Genomic DNA, 19314 nt, shown 5'->3' on the forward strand with positions numbered 1-19314 from the left:
TACTACTGTCTACATAAATTACATATGTAGTGCAAAATAAATTGACAGTTTAGACTTCACTTTGGTAAGCTGACAAGTATAACCTGATAATTTAAGTTGAGTGGCCCTGTGAGCCGTGATGGCTGCCTTGATATGTGTTTACTGAAATGTTGCCTCATATCATATTAAGGTCCTTTAAGTGTTCTAGTCCGTACTGTACTGTATGTATGTAGTGTTTTGTAGCAACAGAATGACTTTCTGGCCCATCCAATCAAATAGCTATGCCATCACAAAGTCAACTGTATACTTGCAAAGTACACGATCCGCACTGAGTTGAAATATGCGCACATTTCAGTGATACTCCTGTAGTTTCAATGCGAGTGAACAGCTCGTTGCAGAGGAACAACTTAACTTTCAATTTCGATTTAATTCAGGAAAACATGGAGTCCGTCTGATGTTTGAAGGCTTAATTTGTTCAAAACCAAACGCTCCGTAAACAATTTAAGAGCAGTAAAGGCGATTTCCGAAAGCAAGAGAACGTTATACTTTATATAACCGGGACACCTCGACTGAACGCTTCGGTTTGCACCTGGCGTCACCATTACTTCCCTGGCAGACTGGTACAGTCGTTGTTGTCGTAACCAGATTAACAGCATGTTGGAAGAATCGGGGCCAGAGTGGTTGTCTGCGGAGGTGAAAACCGGAGTAAGTATAAGATTTGTAATGTTTGAAAAATTTGGTGGTCTATTAATGTGCGCAGCGCTGAAACCTTGTGACTTTCTGGGCCGCATGTGGAATTGCGGATGAGTGGAGTGAATTATTGAAATAGCCTATTTAATGCTTTTACCTTTGTTTGTAGACAACCATCATTGCCATAGAGTTTGATGGAGGGGTCGTGCTGGGGTCTGATTCCCGAGTGTCTGCAGGGTAAGTTGGTGCGTGCGTGTGTGCGCGCGCTTCTGTTTGCATGCACGGTGTGTCCAGTTCTACCTGCAAAAATCTTTGCTAAGACACCAGGTATTCTTAAAGTTCACATGCATACTGACCCGAAATCCTTCCACCTCGCCATCATCGCTGACATGCAGAATCCCCCCCTTGTTTGGATTAATTTTAACTTTTTTGTTATTTCACAGAGTAGGCCTACATGTACCGAAACAATGAAATGCAGTGTAGCATCTAACCAGAAATGCAAAAAGTGCAGAGAAATGTGCATATGTTTAGTAGGCTATGTAAAAAAAAAAAGAAGGGGTAAATATGAACCTGCCAAGATTTACACAGTATGAACAACCCACAATCCACACTCCCTTTTCATCCCTCCACGCAGGGCATCAGTGGTGAACAGGGTGATGAACAAGCTGTGTCCCCTCCATGATAAGATCTACTGTGCTCTGTCAGGCTCTGCTGCTGATGCTCAGACCATCGCTGAGATAGTCAACTACCAGCTCGATGTCCATAGGTAAATACACACTAGAAGACAGATAAACTTGTTACCCTTTATCAAATATAAAACATATATGGACTATTAGTATACTGCTGTGTTTGGAGGTGCCTCCTGATTCCAAGTACACCGACACAGCCCACGAAATGAGTAAGGACTTCTATTTTGCACGTTTTATATATATTTATGAGCTCAGATAATAATATCACTTAAGTGTGTAAATGTTGTTTGTGAAGCTTTCTAATCCTGCCAGACATTAAAATTCTATGAGCAAATCTCAGTATAATACAGAAATTTCCACTGAGTGAAATAATTTAGCTTTAAAGTTTAACATTCATCACCAAGTTTCACTACTGGCAGCTTAAATCTAAAGATATTAATTTGTATCTGCCTTCAAAAGTGCTTGTGAGTCTAAACTATAATGCACACCGCATTTAATTTTTATGGGAGACACTGTTACGGTAAGTTTTTTCTGTGTCTTCCTCTGTCAGTACTGAGATAGATGAGGACCCCCAGGTTTGCTCAGCTGCAACTCTAGTGAGGAACATCTCGTACAAGTACAAGGAGGAGCTGTCTGCACATCTCATTGTGGCCGGCTGGGACAGAAGAGATGGAGGACAGGTCAGTAAACATATGTAGTTGACTCCATTCTGGAGGGAAGAGTTTCAGGCTTAAAGGTCCTGTATATGACATTCAGAGCATTATTCTAGCAGCAAGTAAGTATTTGCAGTGTAAAAATATAGTGCAGTAATGGCATCCTGAGCAGAGAATGAAGCCACACACCCTGTGTGTGTGTTGTAATCCCAGCTTCTCTTTTCGTCATCATGGTAGCAGGGCCGGTCACATGTTCATGTTAGTGCATACGAGTCTGTGTGTGTGTGTCCCACTGGCTAGCTAACTGCCCCAGCCCTGCACTGCGCTCATACGTCAGTTACAGCTGACATCACTGTCCCACCCATGTTAGCACCATCAACTCTGTCAGGACTGTTGCCAGTGTTAGCACTGTTTGCTTTGTTAGCACAGGTAGCTGCTAGCCACCAGCTCATCCACCTCTTTGTTGAGATTGTGTGTAGGCAATCCTGACTTAAATGTTAGATTTGCTCTGAATTTTGCATACAGCTCCTCTAAGCAAGAAAGATTACTGGGAAAAATAATGTAATGATGTCAAAATTATTGTTTGCAACTTTTGCTAAATTGATAGTGAAATTGCTTAGATTGCTTAGATCTTGTCTAGCCAACACCCATTTATAACGATTTATAATATGAAGTTTATGGCACAAGTGCATTTAGGATTTAGTCAACTCCACTTTTTTTGCTGGTTAAATGGCACATGATCCTGGTGCAAAGTAATACGCAATGGACAAATGGGTTATATTTATTCCCTTAATGAATCATAGGTGTGGTTTTGGTGTAACATGAATTCAGTCAGTCAGAGTGTCATCTCCCATTCCCTTTAAAAGCCAGTGTGCCTGTACCTGGCCCACTGTTCTCACATAGTGGATTCGTCAAATTTAAGAAGTGAGCAGCTTTCTGACAGAGTAATGCAGTTCGAGGCATAATGTCACTGCAGCAAATATCGTGGGACATTTCAGAAGCAAAACAAAAAACTGTAGTTATAAACTTAACAGAGGAAACAGAAATTAACGTTAAGCCTCTGAAGTAATCATTGAAGTTATGTTGCTTCTTGTGTGTAAATGCCACAATGTTTCCCTCGTCTGCTCTGCTCTCTACAATGTTCACATTTTAGAGAATGTGATTAATAACTTCCTTATCAATAATGTATTAATTTATCCACACACAATCTATCAGCTCCCTCTGTGTTTAACAAGCAGAGTGTATGTGCATTGTTAACCTGCCTATGTAGGCACATGTTACTATCTGAATAATGTGCCCTTTAAAGCTGCTACAAGGAACTTTTAACTGGATATTCAAAAGTCTCTCGTTTCTGCTGATGTCTGTGCGTGACCTACAACAGCAAATGAGACCATCGGTGTGAAGATAAGCTATTTCTATATAGTTTATATCCATACCTTTAGGAAACTGGCTCCGGGTCTGCCACAGGTTGCTTCCAGGACAAAACGATTTACGGCACTCAGACGGCACACGTCATCTTGCCTAGCTGTTTGCATTTATAGTGACTCTTATAAATAGTGGCTATTCCTCCTCCTCGACCCGACATCCGCGGGGAGTTAAAATAGCAGCAATCACTGGGTAAAAGTTCTGTGAAAGCACTGGACTCACCAACAGTCAGCCACGTCTCAGTCACACAGAGAAAATCCAATCCTCGGGAAGTCAGGAAATTCTTCAGGATAAACGTTTTTTTCGCTAGCGATCTAGCATTTACCAGCCCAATCCTGGCAGGAGCCGGCAGGTCCACGGCGTTAGCTGTCCGGGGAGCCACACACAGAGGCCGCAGGTTGCGCAGATTCGTGTGGGGACGAGGAGAGTGGGGGCCGCGGGGCTGGAACACCTCATCCGGGGCGACGACAGGTACCAGCCAGGCATCGACAGGGTCCAGCGAGTGCCGAGAAATAAAGAGGCAAGGCACCGCTCCATACTCAGTCCAAGAAGCCGTGGAAGTGCTCGTCAAACAGGCCTTCGGCCTTACCAGCCGACCGCTGCATTTACCCCGGCGGCGGTGGCGCTTATGCCGGAGAGGTGGAGCTGGGGTGCGGCAGAGGTGAGCTGGGATCCCCGATAGGAGCAGGGGCAAAGTTTTCCCGTCTTGTTGTTTCATTCATCCCCAAAACAAACACATGCGCGAGCCAGGTAAGCGTCTTTACGGCAATACGCACTAGATCTCATGGGAAATGTAGGCTTCATTCCGGCAAAACACTGCCACTTTTGTCCACAGGGTCGCCAAAATCAACTCAAAATGAAAGTTCCTTGTAGGGGCTTTAAGTAGCAGTAACAATACTGTGCCATTCTGACTTTTGACCAGGTTTTTGTTGGTCAATGGCACAATTTAATCGTTTCCTGCAGCCTCAAAATAACAATGAGGCAACAATGTGACAGACCAGACAAACAGAGTGGCGCAAGTACATAGCTACTTACGCAGCTTGGGTGCTGGCCATGAAAATGACATCTGTGTCAGTCTAAAACTAGCAATGACAGTTGTGGTGCACTGTGCCTGTGCTGGGTGTAAGATAGGGTCCTTAATGTTATAGGTGTTTATACAGAATGATATTGTGAACTGTCTTTCTCCTTTCTATGTCTGTCTGTGCCCTCTGACCTCTCTCAGGTGTTTGCAACCCTTAATGGTCTCCTAACAAGGCAGCCATTTGCAATTGGAGGCTCTGGCAGCTCATATGTTTATGGGTTTGTTGATGCTGAGTATCGCAGGGGCATGAGCAAGGAGGAGTGCCAGCAGTTTGTTGTCAACAGTAAGTTGTTTTTTTTCCATAGAAAGTTTTTTTTTGTTTATTAGATGGTGAAATAGCAATCAGACATTTGCTGCTTCTCATCATTTTATTGTTCCATATTAATATATCTACCTATAAAAACTCTCCTCACCTGTGTAACTCCGTCTCCTATTGTCTTTCTGTCTGTTGTAGCTCTGTCTTTGGCAATGAACCGGGATGGCTCCAGTGGTGGTGTGGCTTATATCGTCATCATTGATGAACACAGCACAGAGGAGAAAGTCATTCTTGGAAATGACTTGCCCACCTTCTTTGATCAGTGATACATATACAGTTTTTTATCGCTAGTTTGCCAAGCCACTGTCATGCATAATGCAATTAGATTTTGTTTTGCTCACAATAACCACCACACTCACACTTTTTGGCTCATCTGTCAAATAATTCAGCTTGTAAACTAAAAAAATATTGGACAAGGGTTAAAAAAAAACTTTTGTCATATTTGCTGAAACAATCACTATCACTATTCACAGAGCACTAACTGAGACAAATAGTCTGTGAAAAAAAATCACATTTCTCACTCTAATGCCCTGTAGCATTTCTACCACACTAACGAAAACAACCGATCAGAGCTGAGGAGTCTCTAACTCAGGGGTCAGTCACTCTGCTCATCAACTGTAGTCAAACTGTCAAACTATAGGCAGTGCTGATCAAATATAAATCTAGATTCCATTACTGCCTATTTCTCAGGCAATGATGTTTACAGAAACATCTTTCAATGTGCTGTTTAGCTGTAAAATTAGAAAGTTGGCCCAGGTGGTGGGCGGCTCACCACCTATCACAAACTGTCACATTTTGCAGCTAAACAGTGCACTAAAATATGTTCCGGAAACTCTGAGGTGAGAATGCAGTAACAAAATCTCGATTCCTATTTAACCAGTGCTGCTTAGTTTGACTGCACAAGAGCAGTGATTGACATGACTGACAGCTGCTTGAGAGACTCCTCGGCTCTGATTGGTTGGTTTTGGTGCAGCAAGTAGATTCTAGCAAATGTCATTAGAAGCATAGGAAGGAGAGGAGGGGCTTGATTTTTTTTCTCCACAAATTATCTGTTGGTTATGATCAGAAAATTTACCAACTGTAGCTTTAAGAGACTCTGACATGTAACAAACAAGAATCTTACAGGCCTTTATTGATTTTTCTGCCAAGGAAAAACTACTGAGACAACATCCCTGCATGTAATTCTGACAGCATACGACATGGAAATGGTTACTGTGTCTATCAAGTGGTGTTTTTCTCTAGCCACCAGGTCATCAGAGGCCTCTTCCTTTCATTAAACTTGTTGCAAGGCTCATCAAACAGTCAAGGAGGCTGCACTACCAATTATGTTTTAATGGGCCTGAGTGGCAGAGTAAAAAAAAAAGTTAATTTGACAAAACCTGCAGCACCTGTGACATACCTTAGGCCTCACTATAAATACTCCCACAGAAAGTTTCTCTAACATTAGCAGCAGCCCTTGTCTGTGTGATGTGTTCAGTCTGACAAACATTTCACCAAAAAGTGAAAGTCAGTTTTTTGCACCACCCAGGATTATGTCACCCTTTTCCTTTACTTAGCAGAAGTGTTTTTCATTCCATATGAAGACTAGATTAAGTTGGTCATCTGCCTCCATGATTTACAGTTGCAGACTGGACACAATTACTGCTTTTTTAAATTTACATTATTGTAGTGCATAGTGCCCACAGATTGTGTGAAATTTGGAATAAAATAAAAACCCTGTGTTGCAAGACATTTTTTGATGACTTCTTTATGACTTCTTTACAATGAACCATTCCTTTAAGATGTTTTTATGTTCTAAGGGAGGATGCTGTCCCAGACACTGACAATATATGTTATAACTGTAGTTTACATCCTGGTAGGATGAAGATACCAATAAGGAATTAGAAATAGTTCACGTGTAACCACTCAGTTTAAGCATGCCAAATTGTCCTGATTCAAAGTTTAGTTTGGTGCTCTGCAGTTGGATTTCAGGGAAACCCCTGGTCCTCTCAGAAGATGAAACCGAAAGTTGATGAAAACTAAAACGCTGGTCTCGCAGCAGAGTAGGTCATACGGGGACGACTATTGCTGGAAAATGGCAGGTAATACAGCAACAGTAATCCGCAACGCCGTTGCTTTGACCTTAGCAGTTTGCGTCGACCTTTCATTGTTTTACGCATCAGGATTTGTCGTGGCTCACAACGTGTTTGGGCATCTTGCGCGTCTCTGGGTTTCTGCGGCTCTCCGGTGGCTGGCTTTAATTGCTGTGACTCTGCTCAGCCTCGGACATCTTAAACCCTTGCTGCTTCGTTTTATAACGGTGCACAGTCTGCTGCCCGCGGTCTTTGAGACCGGGACCGAAGCGCTTTATCATGAGGAGACTCCGTGTGGCTTGCTGGCGGATATGAGATGCTGGCTGATGTGTGCCGGAGCGTCGCTGGCTGGTGCACTGTTTTGGGAAATCACCATCCCGGACACAGATGATGCGGCCGCCGGTAAAGAGAAGAAGCAGAAAGCCAGGGTGCTGTTGGTGAGAGTTTTACACCTCTGCAAACCCGACTATCTGTTGCTGCTTGGAGGGATTGTTTTCCTGACGCTGGCTGTTCTGTGTAAGTAGGCTGCATCAGATATTGATGATTTCATCCAATAGTAAAGAGATGCTAAGGGGATTGAGCAGTTAGCGTATGGTCAGTTATAAACTATTAAACACAGTTAAAGTGTTTAAAACACTGTAAATATGTCTTTCATTATAGACCTTATTTGTATATTTTTTACATTTGAATCTTGATGTGGAAATACATACACTAGCCCTGGAAGAGCTGGTACTCTGTTCTTTGGCGACTCTGTTGTTTTGCCTGGCTGATATAGGCGATCTTTGTCTCTCTGTGTATATCTGACTATGTGTACCTGTGTCTCTTCTCAGGTGAGATGTTCATCCCTTTCTACACTGGCAGAGTCATTGACATCCTCGGTAGTCACTATCAGCCAAATGAATTCATATCTGCACTCCTCTTCATGGGCCTGTTCTCTCTGGGCAGGTATGGGACAATGCTTTTCCTTTATATTCATCCAACAATGTGAATCTATGTGTCACTGATAAAATCTAAAGGACTTTCTCTTTGATTGGTCAGCTCTGTGAGTGCAGGCTGCAGAGGGGGTCTCTTACTTTGTGCCATCAATGCCTTCACATGCAGAGTGAAAGCCAAGCTGTTTGGAGCTTTGACCAAACAGGAAATTGGATTCTTTGAGACCATAAAGACAGGTAAGGCTCTTATAAGGTAACTTGCAAATATACTGTCTAAATAATTTCTCAGTGCACATGAAGGACAGAACATGTAAGCTCAACATAACATATAAAGAAAGGACAAGACGGGGCATTTTAGGACAAAATGAGACAGAACTAGAAGGACACTTGGAGAGCCCAGACTTCCGCCAAGACCACATGCCCTAACTTGCAATGTTATAAAAAAAAAGGTGAAAAATAATTTGTGTGTTTGGGCGGCACGGTGGTGTGGTGGTTAGCACTCTCGCCTCACAGCAAGAGGGTTGCCGGTTCGATCCCGGGCGTGGGAGCCCTTCTGTGCGGAGTTTGCATGTTCTTCCTGTGTCAGCGTGGGTTCTCTCCGGGCACTCCGGCTTCCTCCCACAGTCCAAAGACATGCAGATTGGGGATTAGGTTAATTGATAACTCTAAATTGTCCGTAGGTGTGAATGTGAGCGTGAATGGTTGTTTGTCTCTATGTGTCAGCCCTGCGATAGTCTGGCGACCTGTCCAGGGTGTACCCTGCCTCTCACCCGATGTCAGCTGGAATAGGCTGCAGCCCCCCCGTGACCCTCAAGAGGTCGCGGGGGTTAGAAGATGGATGAATTAATGAATTTGTGTGTTTGCCCTTTGATTTGATCCTTTTAGATCCTTTTAATGGGTTCGGTCAAGCTACAACCTTCCAAAAAGTATCATGAAAATCGTGCCAGTTGTTTTTTTGTAATCCTGGCAAACAGACAAACAAGCAAGCCAAACTGAAAACATACAGTAACCTCCTTGGCTGAAGTAATAAAGTGACAGTGCAGGCGAGCACAGGACTGGACAGCCCAAGGCCAGACACGGCATATTGGACAAGATAAGACCTTTTCTATTCATTTTCTGTGTAGGTGAAATCACATCCAGGTTGTCTAAAGACACCAACTTGATGGGAAGAACAGTGGGTCTTAATGTCAATGTTCTGCTAAGGACATTCATCAAGACACTGGGCATGATCTCCCTGATGATGAATCTTTCATGGAAGCTAACATTCCTCGTACTGATGGAGACGCCCATCACTGGCCTCATTCAGAACATCTATGACACACACTACCAGGTAAAAGCAGGTTAAAAAATGTTAAATTTACATTAGAACCACAGTCTTATATGTATATACAGTATATGTTATTAATTACAGAAATGCTTGGGCATTTCAACTGATCAAAAATTTCTTACATTTAAAGTGATTTAGCAGATAGGTCCTTAAATCTCTCAAAAGACAATGGCGCTTAAGCCTGATTTATGGTCCTTCGTTAAATCGACGACGTCGCTACGTCGTAGGGTACGTGGCTACGCAGAAGGCTCACCATAGCCCCCGGCGTAGCCTGACGTGCACCTCCCCAAAAATGTAACTACACATCGAGGCGACGCAGACACAGCACAGACCGAGAGGGCTGTGATTGGTTTGCTTGGTAGCAATGCATTTCTGGTTCCGTATTTCTAGACTCCGCCATGCCCGCCGCGAATCCCCGCCATCTTTAAACATCTTTTGTTGCGATGTACTGTATGGATATGGATGGAGCCTTCTGTCCGTGCTCCGCGTTCATTTCTCTGTGACCGGAAAAGCCGGAAGCTAAACAAAGAATCAAGAGACGACGATAACCGTTCAGGAAAGGAACGCAGCCCCCTACCACTCTGGCGGTGAATTGCACCGCGACAAAATGGAGTGACGGAGAAGTTCGAAGGGTTCACGACGGCGTCACGGCAATGACGTAGGTACGACGTAGGTACGCCGCAGGACCATAAATCAGGCTTTAGACAGAGAAAATTATTATTAAAGCATTTGTTGTGCTGTTCTTTTGAAACTGCCAGTGTTGTGGTTTTTTAGATGTTGAATCACATTAACATGATTTGCTTTTCCTTTCTTTTTCACCAATGTACATGGTGGTTTGCCCTTATGTATTCAACTTAAGTTTTAGATCATTTAAATTATTTGAAAAAAAGGAAGAAATCCATTGTCCTATTTTATTCCTTTCCTTAGCGGCTGTCCCTGGCAGTGCAGGATTCAATGGCTCTGGCAAATGAAGTTGCAAATGAAGTCGTATCCGGTATTCATGTGGTACGGAGCTTTAACGCAGAAAAACATGAGGCCCGTCGCTATGACGTCCGCTTGATGGATACACACAACCTCAAGACCCGCCGGGACACTGTCAGGGCTGTTTACCTGCTCTCACGGAGGGTGAGATGTTTTTTAAATTTTTTGTAAAATTTTGTTTTTTGGAGATCAAGTGGTGTTAAGCATATTATTACATATAACCTTATGTAACAGTATGTGTTCCTTTTTGTGTGTGTGTTTGTGTTTGTGTGGGTGCTTGTGTGTATAGCTGACAGGATTGGGCATGCAGGTCTTTATGTTGTATTATGGCAGGCTGTTCATCCGGAGTGGACAGATGACCACTGGCTCTTTGGTGTCCTTTATCCTCTACCAGTCAAACCTTGGAGACAACATCAGGGTATACAACTGTTTGGTTTTAATAAGCTCATGCACACACTATACTCATTGTTGAAAAAAAGTTTTGCGGCTTTTAAAAGAGGAGTATGAGATTTCATGTCCTCAGGAAGGCTATTCTCATTGGCTTTTAGCTTTTAAGCGAGCAGATATATTATGCCTGTTCATCACTATTCTAAACATATGACTACTTGCAAAAATATTTCCCTTTCACAGTTCCGACTTTATAAATGAAAGCGTGTTATTAAATGATCCGTTTTATAACTGCCATCTTTCAGACACTCACCTACATCTTTGGCGACATGCTGAACTCGGTGGGGGCTGCTGGGAAAGTGTTTGAGTACCTGGACCGAAAGCCTGAGGTCAGCATGGAGGGGAAATTCAAACCTGATCAGCTGATGGGACATGTCAGTTTCCGATGCCTCAGTTTCGCCTATCCTTCATACCCCAACAAAATAGTGCTGCAGGTGAGGTCTGACTGGCAGGTAGAAAAGAAGAATTCTTAAATTAAGACTGTTCATGAAAAAAAATATGAATAATGGGAAGAAAACAAGAAGGTGACAAGCAGAAGTGAATTATTAACACAGGCATTCCTTCCCAAACAGTTACAGTTACCTACAAACGTATGTAGAGGAAACTACAGACACATTACAGACACAAAATTCATTTTCTGTGTTCATTGTTTTCTCCTTGTTTTAGGACTTTTCTTTGGAGTTGAAGTCAGGTCAGATGACTGCACTGGTGGGTCCATCTGGAGAGGGAAAAAGCACCTGTGTGAGTCTGTTGGAGCGCTTCTATGAGCACCAGAGTGGAGAAATTCTATTGGACAATGAGCCACTGAAATCCTATGACCACCGTTTCCTCCACCAGAAGGTTAGTCGTTACAGCTTTTTTATATTTGGTTAATGCACACCACTTTGTCTTAGAACATTTTAGTCTTTTATATGAATTTAAATAGCTTATAGCTTCAAATGCAACATAATATTTTACCCTCCTACAGGAAGAAATCTATTGTGAAGAATAACAGATAATGTTTTTTTTAAAGAACATGAGTTATTCATTCAGCTGATGAGACTGTGTTTAACAGATTGCAGTGGTGAGTCAGGAGCCTGTGCTCTTCTCTGGCTCCATCAGAGACAACATCGCCTATGGACTTGCTGAATGCTCACTGGATGAGATCCAGGAAGCAGCACGCAAAGCCTACGCCCATGACTTCATCAAGCAGCTGGAGAAAGGCTACGATACAGGTGAACGCTTTCAACCACCACCCTTTGTGATGTGTTACATGCCTGAGTGCCTGTATACTGTAGAAACCTGCTTTGGATGTTAGAGGTTGAGTGAATGAAGAAGGAAATATCTTTTGCAGAGATGGATGTTTTTAAACATTTATTTAGTTATCTTAAACATTCATGTAGAATCAATTGGTGCATTATAAAGACTAAATAAACACATGCATTATTTTAGGGGGTTGGGGCTCACCATACCTCTAGTATATGTGTTTTTAAATCCTCATACCCTTCTGCATCACACCTTGAATCCAGTGGTGTAGTCTAGTTTATTGTAGTGGGTATACTGTGATGATTCCCTCCCAGCCTCGTAGGGAGGCCTGGCAGTGACCTATTCATGGGTACCAGTGAGCCGCCATATTTGTGTCCGATTTGACCGTACCCCTAAGTTTCGCTATGGCAGTACACACCTCACACTTAAACGAGACGGAGAGACGATATTTGTTAAAAAATATCCATTATTGGTTGCGACCCATATTTAGTACCCTCAACAGTATTTTGTCAGTATTAGGTCCACCCGTGCAATCTAATCCAACAGCTCTGTCATACATTCTACTTTATGAAGCTTTTTAAATTTTCAGTTTTTGTTGACATTGTCAGAAAGGTGATAATTAAACTTTATGTTTATTATTAAGGTTGTACTGGGTGGTGCTGGCGTACTGGAGTGTAATATATTAAAGTGTTCCTAATATTTTGTCCCCCTCAATATATGTTAATGGATTGGGCAAAATTATGAGAACACCGCACAATATAATGCACTCCAGTACACCAGCACCATCCACTATGACCTCTATAATAAAAATAATGTATAATTATCACCTTTTTGACAATGTCAACAAAAACCCAAAATGTATAAAGTTAAGCTTCGTAAAAATAGCATTTATGACATAACCATTGGATTGGACTGCATTAGACCGTACAAGTGACTGACATCAGCTCAAACCACGGGGGGGGCGTTGTAGCGGTAGAGTGCACAGGGTGAATTTTATGAATGGAGGGGAAAAGAGGAGACGCATTCCCCTGCAAAATGTATTTTATTGCAGTTATTTACCCAGTATTTGCGAAACAAAATCACTGAAGTTAAAGTTCTGTCACAAAACTATATTGTTACGGATCTTTGCACATTTTTAAGTGGGTATGCGGAAATCCTGGAGCTTTCTTAGTGGGTATACGGTGTATACCTGCGTATCACGTAGACTACACCACTGCTTGAATCTCCACCTATTATGATTTTATAATGTCCATATCTCAGAGGTGGGTGAAGGTGGCGGCCGGTTATCCAAGAGTGAGAGGCAGCGGATCGCCATTGCTCGAGCTCTGGTGAGACAGCCACAGGTCCTGATCCTGGATGAAATAACCAGCTCTCTGGATGCTGAGAGTGAAAATAAGGTATGTCACAACTCATAACACAGTAGTGTCTATTTATGTGCAAACCAGGGCCAGAAGTCACTATGTTTGTATATCAGATAACATACTGTCAGTATTTAATAAATGTATAGCGGAAGTGCTGCATGAGTGTAGAATAGGACTGAGTTTCTAGCCCGATAATAAAGACCTGACTGACAGAAATTAAATCTTTGCATGTTTTTAGTGTTCATAGCTCAAAGCTCTAGAGGAAGAAGATACATTTTCGCAAAACTTGCGCCACAGAAGATTCATGTGCAGTGCTTCCCTTTAAAGTGTGTCCACCCAGCTCATACTCATGTCAACATTGATATTTCAACATGTAGACCTACATGTGGGGTAGTTGCAATTGTGCAAGCCAAATGTCTTTTACTGCTTAAAATTGAGATTAAATTAAAAAAATCACACATCACTGGTCATTTTGTGCACCTGTTTAACATGTGTTTATGCCTGTATCAAAAACCAAACATGCTGTCTTCCTGTAAAACAAAATATGACTTGTGCTTACTTAAGCAAGTACGAAGCGACTTTTAGCTGCACAGAGATAGAAGCTAGATAATAACAGCATGGTTCATCAGTGTGTCTTCCTTTCTCTAAAATACTGTGGTTACGGGTCATGGACTAGAATTTATTCACTTGAGGAAAGTGGTATCTGTGACAGCTTCAGATTATGCGCAATGCATTTTACAGTAGACTGCTTCAGCAACTAATGTTACATGGAGCACATGATTAGCTTAGCCTCTCTTTCCCAGATGCATATTACTACCTGGTCAGCATTACACTATCTGGGCCTCACTGTCATGACACACCCACTTGTCAGCAATCAAACCTTTGTTTTCATTTCCAAAACAATGTGGCTGAGATTTAATCAAGTGACAACCTACAGGGCTGAAAAATTAAAACAATGCAGAAGTGCCAACTTGAGGCTGGCTCCATATTTGCAGTCTGGTCCAAAAAATACCCCACATTCTTGGTCGCTATAGCTAATATAAACATTCATGACAACTGTACAGGGAGTGAATTTTTATATAACTCACCTGTTTGCATTTTATTAAGGCTTAAAGTTACACATACTTAAAGGCAAGGGCACTTGAGAAAAGGCTACATTCAAGGCATCATCACAGCCTATGAGTCAGATCCACCCCTTTCTCCTCCACAGCTCCACTTTCTCATCTAATTATAGTCACCTCCTGCTCCAAAAAAAACCAAGATGGCAATGGCCAGCACAGTAGCCAAGGCCATTACATTCTCTGGAACTGATTCGTTCATTAATTTCTCCCTCATCCTGATCTAATGGTGAGGGTGATGTGTGTGTGTGTAGCCACTGGCTGGCTCCGTGCTAGCAGTCTGCTGTAGTGCCACTAAACTCTTAATCTGCCCACTTTTTAGTCGTCCAATCAAATGAAATCCAATGGCATTTAATTCCCCCTCATAACTGTGCACCAATCAAATATTCTGTTTCACTGGGAAACACATTGCAGTACAGAAGCTAAAGACACTCAATTTGGTTTCACTGGGGCTTTCATAGAAATGTCCAACTTTATCATAACAAATGGGTTTTTCTGGCCAATCTTAAAGAAATGTTATTTAATTCATCTTATAAATGACATAGTTTTTAATGACTTCTCTGTCACTGATCTTGCATGCTCTATGTGCTCACTAACATCCGATCATTTACACTCTCAGTAAATTAGTTGTGTCCTTTATGTTTTCATTTATACTCCTTTAAACTTTTCCAAAGGAGCACTAATGTAATGATATGTGTCTGAATGTGCAAAGCCTGATAAGTCTGGTGAAATGATGCAACTTTATATATCTTTATTTATCTCTTTATATTTCACTGTACACATTAACTAATATATCAAAATGTTTCTACTGTCATCCTTTGTCTCTGTTTCTACTGAAAAAGAGAAATACGGTAAAATAAACATTTCTGTCATTGACTCTGCACAGATTCAGCAGGCCCTGGCTAGTTTTCCCAACCAGACACTGCTGGTGATTGCACATAGGCTGAAGACGATTGAGAAGGCAGATCAGATTGTTGTGATCGGCGACGGCAGAGTTCAGGAGCAAGGGACTCACGAGGAACTGATGGACAAGAAGGGGAGCTACTACAAACTGAGAGAGAAGCTCTTCACTGAGGAAAACTCACCACAGTAACAAACTATTGTCAGTAACTTTATGCTTCAGCTCGATGTAGCCTGTGAGAGAAATGTTCTGTAGAACTATGCTGCATGTGAGAAAAAAATGTTAGAGAACAAGCTGGAGTTTATGTAAATATTTTTGTATAAATATTGAAATGAAAGAATATGGACCCATATGTTTTTTTTGTTTGTTTGTTTTTTAGAAATTTAAGATATTTGGCCTTCTAAACTACGGCGGTATACATCTGTTCTTATTTATTTTGCGGAATGTTGAAATTACATTAGGTATTGTAAATAAATCAAATTAAATATATGAGTGATTTCTTTCAGATGGATATATGTGGACAATATTTTTTTAAATTTTGTGTCCTTGTTTGTTGCTTTCGATGAATAAAGTGTGATATGACAGCACACAGTTGACACCATAAACTCTCATTTATAATCAACATGTACAAAGGTTGTTTCATGTCCCAAATTAAAGACTGATCAGTGGCATCAGACATTTTGTTTTTTGTATTTTTCAAGCCTTGTGTCACATAAGTTCTTTCACAGCAGTCATAGGACAAACCTAAAGGGCATTATTTTAAGTCTATGCAAAAAATATGCATTTAGTTTAGGTTAGCATTTAATTCTACAGTGAAAATTCAGAGTTTGCAGGTTTCCTGCAAGTTCATTTGGCTTGACTTGATTCATACTGCACTGTAGGATGAAAAGGAGAAAACCTGTCTCCTAAAAATCTAAAAAATTAGATTATTCCATCATAATTGAGCATGGTGATTAAGAATTTCGTATGTTGGTTAGGTGTTAGGTGAGTTTTTCTAATCACATATCAGCACCTGTTGTGTCTATTTTATTTCTGATTTTAAGGGCTGCAATTTGATGCAGTGCAACAACTCGATGTAGCAATTTTATTTTATTTTATCTTATCTAGTATTATTTTTAATTTTTATTTCTATTCATTTTTTTCTCTTTCTCTTTTTTTCTTCTTTTTTGTCTTGTGCTGCTGTGATACTTGAATTTGCTCTCTGGGGGATCAATAAAGTATATCTTATCTGAACTCCATACAGTGGGGGTTGGGTTTTATTGTTAGAGCTAACCTGGAAAGTCCCTGACTGATGTTTTGTTTCTGGCAGTGAGGCATTTTGGAAAGATGCCTGGTGGTTTGTATCATAAACACCGGAAGTACAGTGAAGTGATAAGCGGCATATCAAAACACCAACCCCCTCTGTCGACAAAGATCAGGTTATGCTCTGGCAACATTCATCGCCATTTTGTCAAGACGCAGCCAAGTGCAGCCACAAAATGGCAGCTGAAGTCACGTGCCACAGACAAGTTAGTTCACATTTAAGGAGTTTAATGTATGTGAGATTTTTAAAACTTCAGTTATGTAAATGTTTTTTATCTCTTTTTCCGTCTCTCTGAAAGTGCAAATACAGCAGTAAGAGTGATTTGTAAAAATGTGGGGGTATGTACACAAACTGGAGGACACTTTGGCATTAGGATGTCACACTGAAACAGCTATATGTATTATTTTTCAGTACATTTAAAACATGTCCAAAGATTGTTTGTCCTTCTTATGCTTCCCTTGGACACCCTACAATATCTCCTAACTTTAGATTCATATATTTTAAGTTTTAACATTAACCAAAATGATAACATGCTTTGTATGGGTGAAAATTGATCTGCTGTTTGCTGTTGGTACTTATTAAAACTTCTTTAAATCCTATTGATTAGCTACAAGATGTGTGTGGACAACTGAAAACAAAGCTTTTTCTTATTTTCTAAAAAAAATCCAGCAGTTTGGAAAAACTATTCATCACAGTGACTCATCAGTAAACTTTGCCGCTTCCCATCAGCAAGTGTGCCGCCTGTGGGTTACAAAGGCGGGAGGGAAACATGTGGAAAGCAAATGCCGAGAGTGACCGCCATCTTAGGGTTAGGACTTCAAAAACCTTAACACAAAATGGCTGACAGCATGCATAAAAAGTTAGAAAACATAGGGTGTTAAGACAAAAAAAAAAAAAAAAAGATGATGTAGTGACCATGTGGGTGTATCTATCATTGTGATGTACTAGAAAAATGTCATGTCCACCCCCAAACCTCACTGTGCATTTACATGTGCTCTCTATGTGTCTTTGGATATGTGTATGTGCTACAAAGCTTTTGCCTAACCAGTTCTCTACCATACCACTGCACCACCACGCTGCCGAGCTGGAAAGTCCCTTCTCTTCTCTTTCACTTTCTCTCTCTACTGTGTTGTGTAATGAATTGCTGCATGACTCAGCCAAACCACAGCTCAGCCCAAGGTCTTGTGACCGAAAGCATCCTGGTTTGGTTGACACTCCTCTAACTTTTAGGTGTCCAGCCTTTGTTAATTATTTTTAGCAGTTGTCACAGCGATGTATGTGATTTGATACAAAACAACTGCCGCAGCCTGTCATACAGCAAAAATTGGACTGTATGCATGTTTCTCTGTAATGACCTCATTAACATTTAGGCATTTGACTGATGACCCCATCCAGAGCAACAGTTAGCCTTTACCAACTCATTTCCATGATACAGCTTGACAGACGGAGGAAGTTGGCTGTTGATGGACATACACAGAGACTTTAGCCTCTGTCCTTTCAATTACATGATATCCTTTCCATGTACCACCCCTTACAGGATATTATGAAGATATTTAAAATCAGGTTTTATCAGTGCCACAGGGCCATCTATCCTGTAATTATTCAGTGGTTGAAAAAGTATTCAGATCTGTTACTTAAGTAAAGTTCTGATACAACTGTATGAAATTACTCCAAGCGGTCAGAAGGGGCTTGTTAAGCAAAATGGTTGGAATCCACTGGTTTAATCTTAAACAATGCATTGTATTTTATAAAATGATCATATGTTTTTATGTGAAATCTTACTCTGTAAACTAACTATATCTATAACTGTAATGAAATAAAAAGTATAATATTTGTAGTGGAGTAGAAGTATAAAGCAGAATAAAACCACAATTACTCAAGTAAAGTACAAGTGCAAGGAAATTGTACTGAAGTACAGTACTTGAGTAGATGTAATCAATTACTTTCCACCACTGCAAATGTTTACTCCAGGTACAACCGCTTCAGTTAGCAAGTCAAGAAAACAGGCACCCATTAAAGGGTAACTTAAGTATTTTTAAACTTGCACTCTATTTTCCCATGTTTTTGTGTCCAAGTGACTAATGGAGACAATTTTTGAAAGTGGCCTGGTATTGTGTTAGAGTTCTGCATCTGGCAGCAGCAAAACACAATGAGATGTAACCACTTGGGGCAAAGTCAGTTTACATCCACTGAAATGGCTTGTTTTTGCCACTGACAGGCTAAGTTATTCTAAGTTATAATTGTTATTCTGTGTCTGATATACAGACCTTTTTGTTAAAGAGAAAAATCCTTTTTGTTTAACCAGAGATAACCCAGAAAACACTATCACCAAACTGACAAAAACACAGTAAAACAAAATGAAACTCACAAAACAGGTGCTGGTTTGTCTTTCCACTGTTCCAACAATCACCCACTCTGGTTTGGTTGGAAAAAACCCTGAATGCCCCCAGTTAGATCTAAAAATATGCTGGCTCTATGCATGCTAAAATTACAGTTCATTTAAATGGAGACTGGTGGGTTTGCTGATAGCCATTTCAGGGCTGTTTCTGCTTAAACAAAAAGGATCTTATTCTTTCATCTCTGAAAGGATCCTATCCATAAGTTGTCAGGTACTTATAATAATGTGAACCTGTCAGTGGTAAAAACAAGCACTTTAAATTGATATAAATTGACAGTACACCAAGGGATTTGTAGGATTTGAGACATTGGGGTCTTGGCCCTGACTTTTGTAGGGGGGGTCCATGGAAATCCTCATCCTGGATTATTATTATTTTTTTATGAACAAACTCTACAA

General features: G+C 41.0%; 2 protein-coding genes across 2 annotated transcripts; both read left to right on the top strand.

Annotated features, from left to right (window-relative positions):
* Window positions 1–490: 490 nt before the first annotated feature.
* Window positions 491–6564, top strand: psmb9a (proteasome 20S subunit beta 9a). Its single transcript, XM_033636414.2, has 6 exons — window positions 491–684; window positions 839–906; window positions 1304–1435; window positions 1909–2038; window positions 4659–4800; window positions 4972–6564. Exons 1-6 carry the CDS (start codon window positions 634–636, stop codon window positions 5097–5099), a joined length of 651 nt encoding a protein of 216 aa, XP_033492305.1. The 5' UTR covers window positions 491–633; the 3' UTR covers window positions 5100–6564.
* A 265-nt stretch (window positions 6565–6829) lies between these two features.
* tap2a (transporter associated with antigen processing, subunit type a) lies at window positions 6830–15893 on the top strand. Its single transcript, XM_033636545.2, has 11 exons — window positions 6830–7421; window positions 7736–7850; window positions 7944–8074; window positions 8962–9167; window positions 10092–10289; window positions 10435–10563; window positions 10838–11026; window positions 11259–11432; window positions 11647–11806; window positions 13098–13234; window positions 15203–15893. Exons 1-11 carry the CDS (start codon window positions 6845–6847, stop codon window positions 15407–15409), a joined length of 2223 nt encoding a protein of 740 aa, XP_033492436.2. The 5' UTR covers window positions 6830–6844; the 3' UTR covers window positions 15410–15893.
* Window positions 15894–19314: the final 3421 nt, after the last annotated feature.

Source organism: Epinephelus lanceolatus, chromosome 16, assembly GCF_041903045.1.
Source record: "Epinephelus lanceolatus isolate andai-2023 chromosome 16, ASM4190304v1, whole genome shotgun sequence".
In the NCBI taxonomy this organism is placed as follows: domain Eukaryota; kingdom Metazoa; phylum Chordata; class Actinopteri; order Perciformes; family Serranidae; genus Epinephelus; species Epinephelus lanceolatus.